Source organism: Strix aluco, chromosome 7 (assembly GCF_031877795.1).
Source record: "Strix aluco isolate bStrAlu1 chromosome 7, bStrAlu1.hap1, whole genome shotgun sequence".
In the NCBI taxonomy this organism is placed as follows: domain Eukaryota; kingdom Metazoa; phylum Chordata; class Aves; order Strigiformes; family Strigidae; genus Strix; species Strix aluco.
In genome coordinates, this window is record NC_133937.1 from 26,139,080 (window position 1) to 26,152,959 (window position 13,880).

The 13,880-nt window shown below is 42.8% G+C and overlaps 1 protein-coding gene across 9 annotated transcripts in view; it reads left to right on the forward strand.

Moving 5' to 3' along the window:
- ARMH3 (armadillo like helical domain containing 3) overlaps positions 1-13,880 on the forward strand; it is a 132,109-nt gene that overhangs the window by 85,476 nt on the left and 32,753 nt on the right. For 7 of the 9 annotated variants that reach the window (XR_012624013.1, XR_012624014.1, XM_074831112.1 and 4 more), the window contains exon 25: positions 12,238-12,316. Coding sequence is in view for 7 of the 9 variants with exons in the window: in XM_074831112.1 (XP_074687213.1) it covers positions 12,238-12,316 (79 nt within the window). In the remaining 2 variants the exon portion in view is untranslated. Of the gene's footprint in view, positions 1-9,107; positions 9,254-10,275; positions 10,399-12,237; positions 12,317-13,880 lie in introns of those variants that run through there. The other 2 variants (XM_074831119.1, XM_074831120.1) reach the window with 2 other exon arrangements.

Consider the following 13,880-nt stretch of genomic DNA (forward strand, 5'->3'; position numbering starts at 1 on the left):
ATATGAATTTTTAATGGAGAAGTTAAAGATCATACAGTTTCATTTGGAATTTGAAACAAAGCCAGACTTCTAAATTTGAAATCCTTTGTAAGAAAGGGATCTTCAACTTGGTTCTAATTTTGATCATCTTGCCGAGTATCACAATGTGGTTTGTCTGTGAAGCCAAATACAGTTCTGACCTTTAGATACCAATCAGGTTTCTTTTTTCTTCTTTTCTTTTTGTATTGTTTTTTTTCTGGAAAGAGGTTTAGGCAGTTTTTTCTTTTTCTTATAGTAAGAGTGTTGCCAAGCCTTGGCTCTCTCAAACTGATAAGTGTCGTTGCTCATTAGCATCAAATGTCACAGCCCGTATCACTTTTGCTGTGTTGCTCAGCTAGCACATGTTGGCTCTTGAAGTAGCAATTAATCCCTTTGATAGTGAATGGGTTCTGTAATCATCTGACCTGTTATTTAAAATAATAATCAAAGTTCTCTAATGACTTGCATGGTTTAATTCCTTTAGGAGTCTTGCAACAGAGAAGGAAATTTTGCCATGCAAGCTAACTTACACAGCACAGGAGAGCTGGTGGCAAAGAATGGTTTTTAAATATAGTCAGGAAAATGATGACTTAAGCAAGTGCAGTGTGGGTGAAGGGAAAACGGGGTTTAGTAGGTGAACAATAAGCAGTTTGATCACTTTATGTCGCACTAACAGGTTTTTTTTTGCTGCAAGTTTGACTAGTATTTTTGGAGCAAGATTTTTACAGCATTTTACCTGGCAATAAATGCTGCATCAGTTAGGCTAGAGCAGTTTTGATCTGGGTTAAAATGCCAGAAATTTCTACATGTGTACCTATCAACAGTAAGTAATTATGCATATGCTCAGAATGAATGCTAGCCGAGGTAATAGAAGCCATGCAAATTTTTTTCATCTTTAAACGTGGGGGAATCTGCAGTATCACTCACAGAAACATGCAGTAATTATTGGCAGTTTAAATCTTTGTAACAGTGACCTGTATATGTGCTGAATGCCTTTTTTGTAAGATATATCTTTTCCTCCATATTTCCCCAAATGCTTAAATTGAGCAGCTTTCCCTTCATAGCATATGGCAGCACTGTTATCTCAAACACTTCTAGTGCTGAGATGATATTGGTAACGCTGGTTCACAAGTAACACCAGGAAAGCGATCCTGGCCCCTTGTGTGCAGATGGAAGAGTGGTGAGGTGGGGCAGGAACAGGAATCAGCCTGCTGCAGCAACTGGACCAGGAAGTGTTGCCTTCAGTCTTTGAATGGAAGAGCTAAATGAAACTGAGGAAAAACTAAATATCTTAATACTAGTAGTCAGCACTGCATTTTGCCAATGCAAGTGTAATAGTAAAATGATAATTGAAGATTTTAGTGGCTGTTTAATGCTTAGATTGTTTTGGTGTTTGCTAGAGAAATTCTGAATCAAATAGAGCTTATAGAAATTAATGCAATCAAGTGTGGTGACTTCCTTTTTGGTATTAATTATTTTGCAAATAGCTACAACACATTTGGCTCTTTACATCAAGTTTGCTCTTTTCCTGCATTTTCATTTGGTTATGGGTAACATTTTTTAATGTGGCCCTGCTTGTGGTTGTGGAAGTTGTGTGGTCTTCCCCATTTGCTGAGTATCTACAAACCTTGTCAGTGACAATTGAATAGATGGATGCTTTGTGTTTAAAAAAGAAAAGGAAGGGAGGTAATAAGACACAGTCTGGGTTGCACAACTTGGAGGTTGGCCCAAGATCTGGAAGGTTTAATTGGAGGCGCTGGTTTAAGAATTGTGAAGCTTAAGCTTCGCAAAGAAACTAGTTTGAACTATCCAAAGTTACTGCCCTGTTAGAACTGACATACCTCTCCAATGTGTAACTGTGTATTAGCTATTACAAGAAAAAAGCAGAGGCAAACCTTTAGCTCTTTTTTCATAGAGAAAAGTCCAGGCCTCCTTACTGCTTGCAGATCCTCTGCTACCTGTTTTATATCACATGTAACTGCTTAAAAAACATGTGGCTTCTTGTTGCATTATGTTTTTGTAGGAGCCTTGAAAAACACTTTAAAACTTTTAAAGTATAAAAGACCTATCAGTAACAGAACACTGTAGGAGTTGGGCTTTTTCTTTGACTTGCTTGATAGGAAAACATCAGCAATTACTTTGAAATGTTTGATGCTCCATTGTGTCTTAGACTGGCGAACGGTACTTCACTTTTGAAATAGAAAATGCACTTCACTGGCCTTACTTTCAGTAACATCCATACAAAGAAGAGACCAGAAAAAATAAATGTAGGTATAAATTACAAAACCAAGGCTTTGAGAGAGAGGTGAGCACAGGTATGTATGTCGGGTATGATGGTGGATGAGAGGACAGTGTGGGTATTTGAAAAGAAAATAATTTTCTCCTCCTCTGTGTGACATGGGAAAGTCTGTCCCCAAAGATTCGTCCTTCAATGGCCAATTCAGCTGAACGAGTTTTGTCAACATCTGCCTGAAATTTGAACATCCTTATTCTGCACTAAAATAAAAGTAAAAACCAAAAAAAGCCAACACCGTTGAAGTGATTCTGAAAACCCCTGGTGCGGGCAGGTGACTAAAAAAGTTGCCACTTGTCAGTTGGGCTGTGATGAGTTGACCCCCAGTTCTTCTTTTGTTCTCACTGTTGCCTGATGACCTATGAGTGTATGCGCACAGGCTAGCTTGAAGTATGGCATTTTACTCTGCAGTCACAATGGATTTAATACCCGCCTGTTTTCAGTAACTCAGTTTATAACTGAGTTGTTCAATAAATCACTTGCTTCTGATCATCACCCCTTAGATATTGAGAGTAGAGATCTCAGTAGAGAGTAGATATTTGTGAGGTCTGCAGATATTGGGATGGAGGGAGCTTGACTTTCGGGGAGGCAGGTCTGGTTAAGCAAATTAAATAGGAGAGAAGATGGGTACACATGAAATACAACAAATGAGTTAGATATCTCTGATGAGATGAAGCTCTCCACTGGTCCATAAAGCAGGCACCTGTCTCAGGAAAACAGAATCTTAATCAACAGATCCTCCAGCCTTTCAGACATGAAATAAATATCATAACAAGAGTACCATTCATTCAGCTGTAATGCTGTTTGGCTTTACAGATTTCCTTGGCATTGAAAACCAACGTCACCTTGTTCCAAATGATGTTTGATGACATCTTTATTGAGGACACGGTATTCACTTGGAGTGTGTGTGGAGGGGTCATCAAGAAGTCCATGCTTTAGTCTTGGTCCTGGATTTTGGAAAGCAAGGCATTGCTTTAGCTGCTTCCATCAGGCATTTCTCAACAAATGTGATTCTCATTTGCACCTGTCTGATGAGAAAATACTGTGAGGTTGCAGCATCTTGTACTTTCAGAGGATTGGACTGTAAATAATCAGTTTTGGTTGGCATGGTAGCTGGTAGCATCCAAAAGGTTAAGATTGTGAACTCTTTCAGATTTACATGGCTGTGCAGGTACAGCCATAGCTGACATGTGGTGTAATTAAGTTAATTAAATATCATTGTGGGACTCAATTTCCTTTGCAAAGTAGGTTTGACTGTAGTTGATTCTTTCCTAGGCAATGTTCCTTCCCCCCTCTCTCGGTGTCATTTAATATCCAGCAATTTCACGACTAGACTGTATTGTTCTAACCCTTTATTTGCTCAATCCAGACAAATGCTGATGCTTCAGTGCCTTCCTTTCCCTGTAGGACTTCTGCCACAGGCACGGGTTTTACTGTGAGTCGGTAGAATAAGGTTGTGTTATGTGACGTAAAGAGAGAGGTTTCTGTCTTGCTGCCACAGTCTGCAAACAGGGTGTTCAGGGCCTCATGCAATACCTGCCAGCTTGTACCCAACAATATGGGGGTAATAAGAGTAATTTCTGCACACTCTAGATAGTACGGGGTTGATGGCAAGTGTTCACTAAGTTGATTAGACTAGCAGCCATGCTCAGTACCTATCTCAGAGAGCTTTAAAAGGTCCCAGTGGGATGGTTTATAAACTTTTTAAATTTCACTCTTTGCTTGGTATGTTTGGAAGCTGATGTGTGCAGTCCATATGACATTCTACACTAAATGCAGCATCCAATAATGATAGACTTTCTGCTTTCCTTAAACATCTGATAATAAAATACTAATTAAAATACTAATGGGCATAAAAGTAATTTAAAATATTTCAGATTTTGATTGTTTGGGGTTTAGCAATGTCTTGTGTCTCAGGAGGCTTGGATGGCAGTCTGTAATGTGAATTATGAAGCAATGGGTAGATGCTGACCCACTTAGAGTGTTTGCAGAGAATAAATATTTGCCAAAAGTTCTTTACTTCGGGTTCTAACCAGAGAGGGTGGCTCTGCAAACCTGTCTGGTAAACCATTGTCAACAACCTTGTTTGTTTTGGAGAGCAGGTTGCTTGTACATGAGGGAGTTAAGAGTAGTTGTAGCTGAAGGGCCGTATTTGGTGTTGAGGCAGTGTTTTATGACACATTTCATTGCTGTAAAACACCTGGCTACTACAGAGTATCATGCTGTTTGCATCAAAGGGAGCTTAGATACTAAAAGTACCACAGCCTGCTTGGTCTGTTGACTCTATTTTCTGCTTGTTTGGCACATCTGAAGAACTTTGGACAAATGAATATATATGAGGTAAGAGGACTGGGGAACATGTGCAGCAGAAAAGGTTGTTTATGAAACAGAACTTCCATACTAATGTTGGTTGTTACGGGTCTGTGCAGATATTGAGGCAGGATGATGGCCCTAGGGTGGTAGGCACCTTCTAAAAGCTATTAAGAAACCTTGTAAGGAGGGCTTCTCATTTTAGAAGTTGGTCGAAATTTCAAAATTGGTAATGCAACTGTGGAAGCACAGACACATGCTGGTGTATCATGGTCAGCTCTTGCATCTTGAACATGATAGACTGAGTTGCAGGTTTTAGTGCTGAGCAGCCCAAGCCCAGAGGGCAGACTTCATATCTGTGACATCTCTGTATTCTGTCAAACAGCACCAGTTCTGTTTGTAGCTAGAGGTGAGCAGGTATTAGTTAACTGCTGGCTCTGGAATTGACGTGTAATGGAGGGTTGGCTTTTTTATGCATTTACTTTGGTAAGAGTAAACTCTCACCATACTCTCACTGCCAGTAGCCAGGTGTTACAGAGCAATGAAATATGTTGTAAAATGTGTAATTTGATCTCCAATAAACTACATGATCAAAACAAGAAATTTATTCCTTATCAAGTCATAGCTTTGTTGTAGAACAGTCAATGACAAATTGGCAGAAGAGCAGGAACATGGGTCAGGTTGGTGCTCTGTGCTTCAATAGATATTTTCTATGCCTGGGCAATATATTCTACTTTGTCATTCGTATCATTTACACTAGCAGTGCCATTTGTTATGTATACTTAAGAATTTTGGTGCCTACATATTGAGAAAAGGGAACAGAAATGCATCTAGACTAGTTTCCAGTGATGCACTGGCCACATGAAAATATGCAAGTTGATAAATTCCCTGAGTTGTAGTCTCCTGTGAGGTCATGCAACTGTCCCAAAAAAGTTAACTGCTCACCCATGAGGACTTTCTTAATTAAGAAGCCAAATAGAAGTTGTTTATGTGTCAGGGTAGAGGTATTTGGTTTGCTTGGCTTAAATGCATGAACATGAACTGTAAGAAGAGAAATTCAGCATATCCTGCAAACCATGGTGATATCAGGTTAGCATCCAGCGAACAGTGAAGTGGGAAGATGCACTGCAGAGCTGCATGGTGTGTCAGAAAGCACATCCTCTGCTTCTGCCCTTGCAGAATGGGGCTTGGTAAAACGATGTGGAGAATTGCAAGAAGCTCAGTTGGCGCGTGTGCGCTCTTTTGTCCCCTCCTTATTAAATAAATAGACCGTGTATCTCCCTCTGCCACAGAGCCTGTCATCGCAATCAATAGGTTTCAGGATGGCAGAATTGAACAGGTGTAGCAGGTTTATTTCTTCTGTGAAATTGCAGCAGTGCTGACTCGGATATTTTCAGTGAGCTGTAAAGCAAGTGCTTTTGACTAAAAAATCCTTTTGTCTTGGATTCTCCCCTGCAGTTTATTATTGTGTCTGGAAGATGCCTCCCCCTGTGAGTTGTGGACTTTCAGCTTAATGTCAGTACTCATTAGTACTGTAGGAGCAGAAGAAATTTAACAGACTGGAGTTAAACCACAGTAGAAGGAAGAATTTAGTGCACCATTCCAGGGGGTCTGCTTGCTTTTAATTGATGCACACAGCTTAGGTATGGCAGGTATGTGTACTTTATAGCAGTGCCTTGTGGACATGTGTTAAAATAATCTAAACCCTCTCACCTCCTGCCAGGTGGGGCTGTACATACGGAGTAACTCAATCTAATTGTTGCAGGCACTGAACAGATGGGGTTTTATTGTCTTGAGTGCTGGGAGTGTGTAAGAGAGCAATGCCAGCAGGATCCTTGCCCCAAAGAGCAGCTAGCTGAGACACAGCATGCTGCAGGAAGGCTGGCTTGCGTCTGGGAGTTTTGCACAGGTCTCTAGCAACCATGGTTGTGACAGCATGAACAGGGGAAGACGATAGGTGGTTTGTGTTCATTTTAGTCTCTGTATTATGTGTAATTTACTTACTGCCTTGTGCTTGAGCAGTTTCCAACATACCACATAATAAAACACTCTGAGCTCTTTTCACCTTGTTGGTTTAAAACACTTTGTGGAGGTGATTGTTCTTATTCCCATTTTATAAAGGGAGAAGCTAAGGCGTGTGGGAAGGAGAAGGAGCTGCTGTAGCAAATCAGAGAGAAACTGGTCACTTATTGATTCCTGTTCCTGAACAATAACCACTGTATCTCAGGTCTCCCTTTTGCAGAAAGCAGCTTTATGAAGTGGAGTGTGATAAAAGACAACTATGCCCTTTCCTGCTTCTGCCTGTTCCCAGCCTTCATCATGGTACTACAAGCTTAGTGCATGCTAGAGTATTTGTCCATCTCAGATACTGTCAGTTTTTATTTGCAGAGGGAGAGTGAACTGCCTGTCTTTGCCATGCGTTTGGCTTACTTGACGAAGACAGAGGTACGCTCACCGCTGCCCAGTGCACTGTGCTGGCATGAGCATTCAGTTGAGAAAGTGAATGTGTGTAGTGGTATAAAGCCACCCTTGATTTTCTGTGAAGGGTTAAATACCAGCCAAGTGTTGCTGTATCTCTCTCTGTTCCACTGTAACAGAATGTAGGAAGAAGTGAGCTTGTGGTGCTGCTTTTATTGTACAAGAAATGTTTGGATATCCACAAGAATGTTTTGTGCCAGGCACTGCGTACTGGACCTGTAAAGTAGGTACGAAGACCAGATTCATGCAGTGAATGATGGCTCAGCATTCCTATCTCTATAATAAGCTTTGCAACCTTTCTGTTCTTCCCTTAGCCTACTTTCAGCACCTCCAGAGTGCTTAATTTCACTGCTCGGGACAAGAGGACAGTGTTGTCTTATGGGACTCTGGAAATGTAGCTGCTGTCAAGCAAGAGTGGGTATTAGACAGCTCATCTGCAATAACTTGATGGGGAGAGTTTGGAGGTCAGAGAAAACGTGCTGAAGAAGTGCTGCCTGCCTGAGCGTAGTGATTTTGCTTTCCCTGCGCTTTGGACCCAGACCAGCTTGTTGTGAGGTCAAGGTGGGCAGGGTCGTGTTCCTTGCCATGGTGGGTGCATATGGGCTGGAAGATGCTAGGAATTAAGGGACCGCTAGCTTAGTGTTGTTGGTGCATTTCACTTCTCACATGTGATGTTATAACTAGTGGCAAATTAAATTGAGGAATCAATTAAATCTTTTCTTTCCATGCATGCCAAATCCATTTTCACAGGAGCCCTTTTCTGTCAGCAGACTCTGCATCTTCAGAAGTTCTTTTACTCTGAGCTTCTCTGAAGCAGCACTGGTTGTTTCTGTTTATCAAGGAGTAACTCTAGGCATTTTTTAAAGATTATATAGAAACAATTTTAAAAGTGTTGCTTACTGGCTGGAGAGCTACTGCGGCCACTGCAGAAGCAAGCTCTGTTGCAATGAAAGGGAGGGAGGGAAATGCAACTCACCTGGAAGTACACCTTCTCTCACCATAGCTCAAGGTGAAAGCTGCAATGGGATGTCTCCAATTTGGGGAAAAAAAAAACTAATAGGGCCCACATAGAGATTTTTCTGCTTCTCACCTTCCATCCCATGTGTTTTTGAGGGAGAACGGGCTAGTGACAGTCACTTTGGGACTGGCCAATTGTTGCAGCCTCAAGAACAGCCAAAGCAGAAACTTTCCAGAAGTCATGGCCTTCCAGTTTGCAGAGGACAGACTGCCCTGGGATCAGTTGTTGTTGCTCTGATCACCTCTGTCCTGCTGTTTTTTCACCTGTGGTTTTCTTGATCCTATCTGCCCTTCTGTCTCCTTTTTCCCATCTCTGTGCTTCTTCCTTCACTGTTCTTTTTCTGTGTTTTTTCTATCCTTGGTGTCTCTCTAACTGAAGTCTTTCATGGCACTCAGTAAGTAACAGCACTGTTATCTTTTACAGTGCCACTGCGCTTTTCTGAGCTTTCCCTGTTCTCCTGCATTGGAGATCATTAGCTCTCTGGGACAGAGGGTGTGCACCACCTGTTACAGTGGGACCCACTTTTACTGTCTAATAACATGATTAATACAGCTAGTAGAAATAAATGATTCACTGGCACTTAAATTCCTAAATCAGGGTGGAACACTTTATATTTTTCCTGCAATCGTTCCCTTCTTCCCAAATAAATAAATAAATGCAATAAATGCATAAATGCAGGTGTCCTTGTTCATCCTGAGGAGAATATGGGTTCATTCATATATGTTTCTACGTGGCTTCTGGCATTGTGATATCTAGGTAGCTTGGTCTCTGAAGAGTTGCATGAAGAAGTGATGGGAGGCGTGTGTTTTTCTGAGAGTACTGGCATGGCCAGCGTGTAAATGACTCTTACTGGGAGACTGGGGAATAAAGAATGCAGAGATCGCTTGTGGTCTGCCTTAGAGCACTAAGCATTAACCTCAAGACAAGCCACTGGGAGCCATTTTTTTAAATTCCTGAACCACTATTTCACCTCTGCCTTCCCTTGTCCAGTGACAGTCTCCTCATGCCAGTTGACCGCTGAACTGTGGATCTGTCAGAGGCAGCAGTGTTGCTAAAGTTGACATCTCTCCAGACATCTCATGGTCCCTAGAGAATTGTCCCAAAAGCACTCTGGTATTTGTATGACAAATGGCAGCCAACCCTACTGTGAAAATATGTAAGTGTACACACTATCAAAGGGTAGTTCGGAAACTGCAGTGTTTTGTCTTTCAGTTGACACTTTACTATTTCCTTGCTTTACAAATGCACTGAAGATGCTAGTGCTTCATGAATACCAAACACAAGGTTTTTATTTTCTTTTTTTTTTTTTTCCCCCCATGATCGATATGAAGATCTCAGTGGAGCACAGCACATCACAAATCTTTCCAAGTGCTTTAACTGCTCCCTTCCCCCTCCCCAAACGTACTGGCTGATGTCCCAATAATCAAGGCAATCACAGTGTAAAAATAAAACATTGCCAAGGCTCAGCTGTTACATGCTGGTGTGTGAAGTAATGATGGCAAAGCCGCTGTTCTATTGTCCATAAGGGGGAGACTGTGCTTAAAAGCTCCGGTCCCCTGTTGTCTTCAGGAACAAATGCCTGTGGAGTGGCAGCTTCAAAAAGTGGAAATCCAGCTGTTACTCAGTAGCCCAAGAGGCCAGTTGCCTAAAAGTGTGCCCCAGGGACAAGACGTATTTTGAGAGATGGAAGAATAGTGGAGGCATATTAGAGTAGTTGATGCAGGAAGGCACTGCTATTGCACAGCAGCTTGGGCTGGGTGTAGTGATGGAATTTCTTGTAGCAGATGTGTCAGGAGCAGCTGTACGACATGCAGAGCCTGGCCTTGGTAGCGTATGCTGGGCAGTAAGAACCTGGCTACACAGAGCCAGGATTGAATCCAAGCTCTTCATGCTCCTCTGCCCCAGGCTGCCTGCAGGTTCAGGAAAACAGCTCTGCAGAAAATCAAATTGGGAAGGAGTTCTTCACAGTGAAAGAGCTCTCTTAAATTAAACAGCTGAACAACTTCTTCTAGTCGCTGAGGAGTTGTCCATTCGCCTTTTGGGAAATGAGGAAGGAGACTTGAATTCTTTCTCTTCCTTAATGTCTGTTGATTCTTACTGCAGTGGCAGCTGGTTGCTGGGTTTGCTTTCCCTGGGTGAATCCCAGCTGTGATTGCAGGTGCCGCTCCACTAGCTCAGATCCGAGCGGGGACTTGTGAGCAGGCGGCCCATGTTGAAGTGCTTCACAGCAGTGGATACAAATGAATGCTAAATCTGTTCCCTGGTAAATGTTGGAACCATGTGAGTGCACTGAACCCCTCCGAGCTGCCAAACCTTCTGTCAAGCCAGAAGTTAAGTTGTTGTAAGTCTGTGTTCCCTTTTCTTTCAATAGCTTGTAGTGCGTCCTGTAGGAGTGTAAATATGACTCCAGCCAGGCATGAAACATGCAACTTGAAAGTCACAGTGTTGGAGAAGCTGGGTAATGGAGAGTGTGACTGTGACTCACAGGAGCTGCTTCTCTGGTTGGATTGGAATGGGAAGAGTCTGGACATGTCTCTGCCTGCCTGCCTGCCCTCCTTCAGAGGGAGGAGGGGTGTGGGAAACCTGGGAGGGGCCCTGCAGTGAATTCACTTTACTGATGTAACTGTCAAGGCTGGTGAGACTGCAGAAGCCCCCCTGTGCTAAGTACGGACTGATGCTGTAGGAGCAGCTGCTGGAGTGGCTGCCCCTGTGCATGGGCTGCATCTGGCGTGTTGACGAGGTGTGTGCCTGGGAGTGTTGCAGTGAATCTGAAGATTCTGTTTGGGTTGTTGGTTTTCTTTTTTTATAACTCTTCTCCCACTCCCCACCCCCTTCCACACTGTTTTTCTTTATCTGTTTATTTAAAGAAATAAGGATGCTTCCAGGTGGGTTTTCTTTCCACTGGCTGCAAGTGGCACCACTGAATATCACTTATTCCTGGACTCAGGCACCAGCTCTTAGCTGTGATGAGGTCTGGAGAAAGCAGCTGAAAGCCCTTCTGCAGGGGGAAGTGTGTGGAGGAGAGAACCCATTAGAGTGCAACAGAGGGAGCTGGAGTGAATTTTCATGCTGATGAATATGAGAGTGAAAGCCCTGACTGCTGCTGTGGTGTAATTTGACCAAGCAAGTGTTCTCCTGGCACTGTCAGCATGCATCTGTGCTGAGCACTGACAAGGGCTGTCCCCATGATGAGCGTTTACCTCAGCAGTGGGTCTCATGAGTAATATCCTAACTAGACCACTTGCAAACTCTAGCCCAGGGAGACTTTACTGTCTTGCCATTTGTTTTCTCAGCTGCACCTGGCAAGCAGAGAAGCTGAGTAAATATTTCAGCTGCAGTTTGATTTTTTTTTTCCCCAATTATTATTTTACTTTCAATTTGAGATTTCTTACACCCGCCTCTAGAGCCACCTGGAAGGGAAGGGGGGTATGTTGGTGTAGGCAGTGAGAGAAATGAGGCAGAGAAGTAGGAGTGATCAGTGTTTCTGCTGCTGTGTTTGGGACACTGACTTAAGTTACTCTCTAATGATCTAAATTAGGGCCAAGGACTAAAGTTATTATGGGAAGAAGTCAAAGTAGTGGCTGCAGTGATGGCTCTTACTTGTAGTCACCCAACTACAACACTTTAAACATAGTGGAGATCCAAAGCAATAAACCATCAGCTTCAACACATCAGGCAACAAAGTTCCATAGAGCAAAATGTTGGGCGATACTGATTTTGGAAGAGCTGAGGAGATGCAGTTCCTGAGCAGGATGGGGCAGCAATGCCCAGGTTTGCTGTGTCTCTGCTGGAACACTGAGCAATTTGCAGCCTGTTCCCAGCAAGGCAGCAATTCCATCTGCCAGAGTGGCGAGCACAGCCCTGCATCTGCTGGGACAAATGCACCCATGCACAAGGCAGTGACTCTGCTTGCAATTTTCAGGGAGCCTGTGACTGAATCTGCATTGGCCTCTCGGCAGAGAGCGTGCCTTGGGCAGAGCAAGCGAGCAGTGTGGCGAGGGGGGAACTACTTCCTGCAGGACTGTGGCTCCACGTGCACTGACTCAGGCTGGCAGGGAGTTTCTGCTGCATCCCTAAGTTGTTCCTGAAACCTCTAAAAATTTCCCCTCCTTTGTTTCAGAGCCATCATCAATCACTTCAACCCGAAGATAGAGTCTTACGCTGCAGTGAATCACATATCGCAGCTCTCTGAGGATCAGGTAAGCCAGGCGTGTGATGACCTTTTTTCATGTTGACCTCTGAAATATAGGTGTTTAGGAGTATCTTGTGCTCGCTGAGACTGATGATGTGGCAGTATTATGAGGGGTGAAGGCAGGACTCTTGTGTTCCTTGTTCAGATGTGAACAGGTGAGAGGAAGAGAAACAAGACTTGCTTTAGGCAATTTTACTATCACATGCAGATATCTTGGTCCAGCAAATGTGGAAGGATGGGTATGAACAATGAAAATATGCAGCATTGTCAGCAGGTGTGGTTGGAGACTGTGAAGATACTGGCATTTAGAATGGGGCAAGAAGTTTTTGGCAGTGAATTTAGTTGTTGGAGAACTGTTGGGTGTAGCTTGATTTTCTGTGATATCGGGGAATTAGAACTTAGGTAACAGTAGGAATGTTCTAGGATAATAGAATTCAGTTGGTTTAGATTCTGAAAAGAGAAGGTTTTTAATAAAGAAGGTGATAGGGTTAGGTTTCCCTTCCTTAATTTGGCCTGGTTTGCTCTCTTCGTGTCCTGCTGTATTGCATAAATGTGTAAATGTGGCTTTTTGAAAATAGGCTACTGTGCATGGTCTCAGGAAGGGAAGATGGCCTATTTCCCAAAATAAAATATGGGCAATTATATGTTAATCACTCTTGGAGAGGAAAATGACTCTGCAGGAGCCTGTGGTGGACAAAATAGAGCGCTGCCATGTGAACTTGGGGGGGATCATCGCAGACATACAGCTGCGTCAACACCTCTGGACCTTTCAGAGGAGAAACTGTGTACACAGTCTAGGACAGACCTCATTTGAGTCACCTTGGATTGCTCCTTCCACTGGATGGGATCCTATGCTTGCGCCTGTTAAAAGATCCTGGCTGTATCTTGCTCTGCAATTCATTTTTCTTTCTGTCCATGACATTTTTACTCATTGCTTGATGATACCCTTCCATGCTTCCCACTAACCTTTTAATTTATTATCTTACTTTATCTGTAATATCTAACACCCCGAAGTCTCAGGTTGAATGCTGTGCTGGTGCAGTGGGGAAAAAAATGTGGACCCTACTGCTTTTTATTCTCTTCTTGATATAGCTGGATAGAAGAACACTGGTTTTAATTTACTCAATTTTTTCTGTATTGTTCTGCCTCTGAGAGTCACTGTACCCACAGCTGTGCTTTGTGATGGTTCATGTTATCAATCCTCATTCCTTGATGATACACTGACTGCATCAACCCAGGCCCCTAAAAAAAGAAAAGCCTTTGATAGTTCAATTTAAAACTGGGGGCTTGGATAGAGTGGAATTTTGCATAGTCTTTGGGTTAGTCTGAGAAAGAAAACGAGCTTTTCACTGTCAGTTCTGTGTAGTATTCATCCCCAAGCAGTTCAGGGAGGTCAGGTTAAATCCTTTCTTCCTTGTGTGTTATTCTTTAAATAAAATCTCTAGCAGCAGGCAGATAATGAAATCAGTGCTGATGCATGGAGCATTTTGAGGAAGATGATTATGAAGTTGAAAGGCAGTTAGATTTCTCTTATTTCTTTTCTCCCTTCATGCTTTCTCTCAACATAGGGA